This window comes from Rhincodon typus, chromosome 3 (assembly GCF_021869965.1).
Source record: "Rhincodon typus isolate 14 chromosome 3, sRhiTyp1.1, whole genome shotgun sequence".
Taxonomy (NCBI): Eukaryota; Metazoa; Chordata; class Chondrichthyes; order Orectolobiformes; family Rhincodontidae; genus Rhincodon; species Rhincodon typus.
The window spans coordinates 63671140-63677079 of record NC_063334.1 but is presented as its reverse complement, the minus strand read 5'-3'; the positions used below and the strand labels follow the sequence as shown (position 1 = coordinate 63677079).

General features: G+C 39.0%; 1 protein-coding gene across 1 annotated transcript in view; it reads right to left on the bottom strand.

The window, feature by feature from the left end:
• Window positions 1–264: 264 nt before the first annotated feature.
• LOC109914518 (testis-expressed protein 43) overlaps window positions 265–5940 on the bottom strand; it is an 11943-nt gene continuing 6267 nt past the window's right edge. Inside the window, exons 2-3 of the mRNA XM_020514112.2 lie at window positions 3597–3705; window positions 265–477 (exon numbers count right to left, since the gene is read on the bottom strand). Of these exons, the coding sequence (XP_020369701.2) occupies window positions 265–477; window positions 3597–3705 (322 nt within the window). The remainder of the gene's footprint in view (window positions 478–3596; window positions 3706–5940) is intronic.

Below are 5940 nucleotides of genomic sequence, written 5' to 3'. Positions count from 1 at the left end.
CAGCTTGTAGATGACTTAATTTGGATCATCATTTTAACAGTTGCTCTTGAGTTACATTTGATGAATCCCTTTTATTCAGTTAACATAGATGAAGACTTCAGCAAGTGTGCTAATGCTACATTTTTACTGAGACAGTGATACGACAGTTTATTATTCTTTACAAGCATGGAACAATTAGTAACTAATGATGAGCAGGTCCCCAAAGATATCAACTACTTATATATTGGTCGAAGAATACAGGGATGTGGCTCAATCAGAAAGTGTTTAGGTGCGAGATCTGCCCCAGCGACGTATAATAGTGCTCCCGTACCGGGAGAGATGGGAAGACAGAGGAATATGAAGCATATTTCCTGGGGTCAATTGGTTCATTTGATCGTTGAGACAGAGTCTGTCCTCTCCATGACACAGCCGTTCACGTTTCTGCCAGAATAAGCTCTCTTCCCCTTCATCAGACGGTATTCCGCTCAGTTTTTGGTGCTAAAATGGGAATGTTAGGTCATGATCAATAAACTGATTAAATTCGATCCTAATTCAAGAAGATTAACTTCCAAATGCTTTTAAGTCAATGTTCATTATTTATGAACTTATATAACAAAGACATTTCACATTAATTAACTTGAGCCTGAAGTCATTCGTTTTGAGCTGTGGTTTGTTTGGTAGCACTCTCACTTACCACTTGGGGTCTAGGTTGATAATCTGCTGCAGTACTCATGGAGTGTCACACTGACAGAGAAACCATTTATTGGATTAACATGTTTATCTGAGGGTCCATCTGTCCCTTCAAGTGGATGTAAATGATCCATTTCCACTATTTTGAAAAAAAGAGCAAGTGTCCTGTACAATATTTATGCCTCAATCAATACCATAAAAAAGATCAGATTATCTGGAGATTGCCATATGCTTCTAAGAGTTTGCTATATAAAACTTGTCACATGTTCTACATTGCAACAGTGACAAATGTCAAAATTGCTTTATCGACTGTAAAGCACTATGGGATATCTTGTGGTTGTAAAAGGTACATATAGCTGAAAATACTTAATTTGATAGGATTACGTTTTCCTCACTAATCCTGGGAATAATCTAATTGTAACACTGTTCATTCCATTTAATAACAAAATATGCTAGCAACAGAAAGCCTGGTATTTATTCATGCCCTTATCATTTTGCTGATGAATATTTCAAAGTGTTATGAAGAAGAGTCATACTGGACTCAAAACTTTACTCTGATTCTTTCTCTACAGATGCTACCAGACCTACTAGTTTCTCCAGCACTTTGTTTTTATTCAGATTTCCACTATCCACAGTATTTTGCTTTTATCTCAAAGTGTTGTCCCCGTAATGAGTTAATTTGAAGTGTTATTATTTAAGTGAACACAGCAGCCATTTGCACATTCCACATAAAGTACTGAAATAAAAGGCTAGGAATTAACAGGAATCCCTGCACCATTGAGATGGAAAGGGAACAAGCTCAATTAAGGTCCAATCAAGAGCCATTTCCTCTCCAGTTTTCCTATCATTACGTGGGCCTCCCTGCTTCTGGGAGCAAAACTATGTTGTGGAGGAGGCTCCTCACAGGGAGGTTGGCAGGCCACAGGAGGCTAGCTCCATCAGGGTTTGCGTTGTTCGTAGGCAATCAGGAACTGCCTTCGGGATGGGTCAACTCTCCAGCCTAAGTTGCCTCATATCATATTGTCGTTATTTTTACCATGGAAGAAAGGGGTTTGGTGAGACCCTGCATTTTGAGGTAACTCTTACATATGTCTTTTCCAGCAATGCTCACTTCTCTCAGTGGCTCCAGCACCTGGATAGAAATGAGAGCCTCCATCTTCCTTGGGCTACCATCATCCTTCACTGGATGGTGAACACAAAGGTGAACAATTCAGAGGCTGCTTTATACAAGGTCATTCAGACTGATGGTTGAGACTATTTTCAGGTACAGAACATGTGAACAAGGAACAAGAGTAGGCCACTTGGCCCTTTAGCTCTACTTCGCCATTCAATAAGATCATGGTTGATCTGATTTTAATCTGAACTCTACAATCATACCCCGATAATCTTTCAACCTCTTGGTGTAACCCATGTACAATTCCGTGTTGCAGTGGCCATGATGGTGGTCTTTGCCACTCTGGGCCCTGTTGCAAGCCAAAGAGTACCCAGAAGGTGAGCTGTTTGCCCTTTGTGTCTGATAGAGGCCACCAAGGTTCACATGACATGTGGCAGCAGACCCTTCCACCATCACGGCAACTGCAACATGGAATTTTACATGGATTACGTTTGATTACTGAGAGGAAGAAAGATTATTGAGGTTAAAATTAGATCAGCCATGATCTTATTGAAAAGTGCAGCATGGTCAAAGGGCCGAGTGGCCTACTCTTGTTCCTTGTTTGTGTATTCTGAGCCTGAACATAGTCTCAACCATCAGTTTGCATGAGGCAGGTAAAATACCAGCGTAGTCATAAAGAAGCCATTAACTGGTGACCTAACTGGACGATGGATAGGTGGTCATCATTTGCCCCTGCTGGAAGCTGGCGTGAAACCCATCACCTACCACCTTCCCACGACACACTTTGTCATCATTCACTCCTTCGAGTCCATCACCAAAGAACTGGTAAAACCCAGCCCTAAATTTCTAAACTTTCTTCATAACTCAGACTCTCAATTGTAGGATCAATCCTGCATCTTTACACTGCACCCTCCTCTTTTATTGCTACTCATGTAATACTTTCTGCAAGATGCCATACAAATGCAAGTAGCCATTGTTATTGAGTAACTTCAGCCACTATTCTTTTGTATGAGCCTCATTTTGTCCTGTGCTCACTTCTTTGGCACCTTTCTTCATTTCCTTTAGTCCATCATTTCAGCCCTTGTTTAGTTCTCCCTTTAATATAATGTATCTTTTTTGTTCATTTGCTGGATGTGGACATTGCTGGCTGACAGGCATTTATTGTCAGTCTCTTGAAGAGAATTTGTAGCAATTGGTACAACTGAATGGCTTGCTAGGCTATTGAGAGTCATTGTGCGAGTCTGGAGTCACATATAGGCCAGATCAGGTAAGGTTGGAGATTTTCCTTCCCTGAAGGACATTAGTGAACCAGATGGGTTTTTCAAACAATCACCAATGGTTTCATAGTCTTCAGTATTCCACATGTTTGTTATTGAATTCAAATTCCACCACTTACTTGGCGGGATTTGAGGCTGGGTCCCTAGAGAACTGGCTGAGTTTCTGGATTAATAGTCTAATGATAGTATCACTATGCCATTGCCTCCCCATCAGCTAACTATGTATCAACAATACTCAACAAAATTGCACTAATTGGCACTAAATTTATTTTTCTTTTTCAAAGAGACCAAAGAAATGCCTTTGTACAATATGGAAATATACCAAAAGACTCCCAGTTTACATAACCCACACAATCAAGGATTCTTATAAATATAAAAACACTAATTCTGATCGAGATGGATTTGAACCTCCTGAAGCAGGGATTTTACGGTTGCAAGTTAAAGATGTTCATGCTGCAGTATTATATTAAATTAACCTCCCCATAGAAAATGTAGGTCTTCAAACATAAAAATTCTTAGGAATGAATTAACAATACCTTTAAAATGAGCCTCCTGTTCTTCATGTCCTGTTTCCATGGCATTACATAGCGTATTGGAATACAAGGATGAAGATCTGAGAAAATTGGGATATGACCTATAGTACAACTAGAAAACATAAATTATAAAAGAATATTTTCAGTTCCGATTTTGTTAGCATACTTTGTCTAAAAAGTAATATTTAAGGAAACCAATATTGCAATTCGATATTATTGTGACAATATGTGGTAACTTTTTTATTCTTATTTTCTGATCATGAACTCTGTCACCCAATAATTAATCAATAATCATATTACAAACTTATAGTGATTAAGTTAAATTCTGTTTCCTTATGTGTCAATCATTTCTGAAGTAATTTTCCTTAATCCCACCTGTTCTTCTGTGGAAACTGTAAATCTTGAATCAAAGATCTATTTGGAAGGATATCATTAAGTTTCAACATGTCTATCAGCATTTCCCAAATGACTGGAGATGTTACCTAGAAAAAGGACTCATAATGGTGGAAACTCTTGCCATAAACGTCATAGTATAGACTAAATAAATATTATGGATAGTCAGGAGCAATGCAAACATTTAATCTCATTTTGGGGTGCGGTAGGTTCTGGTGCACTTAAATAAATAATTACTGAGGGAAAAGTTAGACTATTAAATACTTAATCTAACATGCGAGTGAATATTCAACTGACACCCATTTCCCCGAACTTAGCTCACACATTCCCAACTATACCTTTCCCAGACCCCAAACTCCCTCTAGGCCCCGACTCAGCCACCGCTCTCCTCCTGGAACCCAACAGCCTCCACTCTGGACCCAATACTGTTCCTCTCTTTGTGGGACCTAACACCCCTCATTCTAAGCCCAGGACCCAATCCCCCTTCCCAACACTGGACCGGCTCCACTTTCCCCACTGCTAGACATGACTTCAATCCCCCCTTCCCCCACTTCTATCACCCTCTGCTCTCAATTTATATTCTAATGTATGTCTTATCCTTTATTTTCAATTTTGCCTCATTTCTTTACTTACCTACGGTGTGTCATCAAGGGTTAAGATAAAGACCAAAGCAAGGGGAAAGAAGTTGTTTTTGGGGTAGCAAGAATGGAAAACAAACTAGAAAGTTTGCTGATGCTATAAAACAAGAACAAACTTGTCTATGATGACAGAACATGGACAAATAAAAAAAAACACAAAGAATATAAACAAAAAGAAGAGCATTATGAAAGTGAATACAAGATTAAAAAGAAACAAAAAGTTAAAATGGCAAAGAAGAATTACAAAAATAGATAGTAAAATACTGTAAAGACACATAAATGGCAAAAAGAAAAATCAGAATCAAGACAGGGCGCTAAGTGGTACACATGACAAATTCACAGACAATTACAGGACAATGATAACAATATTAAATTATTACATTACCTTGGTATTTTCAAGGAGATTAACACAAATATTTACAATGCAGAAACAAAAGATTTAACTCAACAGGTCTGAGTGATTTGTATGCTCCATTGAAGTTTCTTCCACCTTACTAGCACTGTCTATGAGATTAACCTTCTATTCTGTTACAAATGTAAGATGTTACAAGGTTGTGATGTTTCAGCACTGCGTCTTTAATCTAGGGTAAAATGGAGGAGTGAAGATGTTCGTGAGATCTGTTCTGATTTCTGCTGGCAGCACACCGGGGTGGCTTGAGTGTTAAAGGTCAGAGGGCAGGTGAGGTAAGTTTACAAGGAAGACAGTACTGGGTGATCATTCCTGCAAACATTGACCAAAACATCTGTGCGGATGATTGATAAATTGTTATTCTCTAGTTCCCAAGAATTTCAGGTCTTATGAATGGTTATGCTTAAAATCATTTATTTAGTTTCAGGATGGAACAAAGTTTGGATTTAAATGATAGCTAATTAATACTTTCTCCTGGATATAAGGTATTTGTGATCCATGTTACCATTGACAGGAGGAGTGCCTCTAGGAAGCCATGCGCTTATTGGGCATTCTCTTGAACAATACCACAAAAATTCAGTCTGTCACCGAATCTGAGAAGGATGGGGAGATGGAGGCAGTAAGTCCCAATGATTCACCGAACAAGATTGCGAGTACCAGCTCATGCTTGGTTTGAAGAGACCACATTAACAGGAATTTAACAGGACGGAGAATTCACCTAACATTAGCTAAAGAGAGGAATCTTCAGGGTAACCATTACTGTAAAAGTCAGTTTGGTGCTTAGATTTTATTCAGGAACCTAAAAGGGAAAGCAATCTACCAGAAACCAAGGATAACAAGGTGTAGAGCTGGATGAACACAGCAGGCCAAGCAGCATCATAGGAGCAGGAAAGCTGACGTTTCGGGA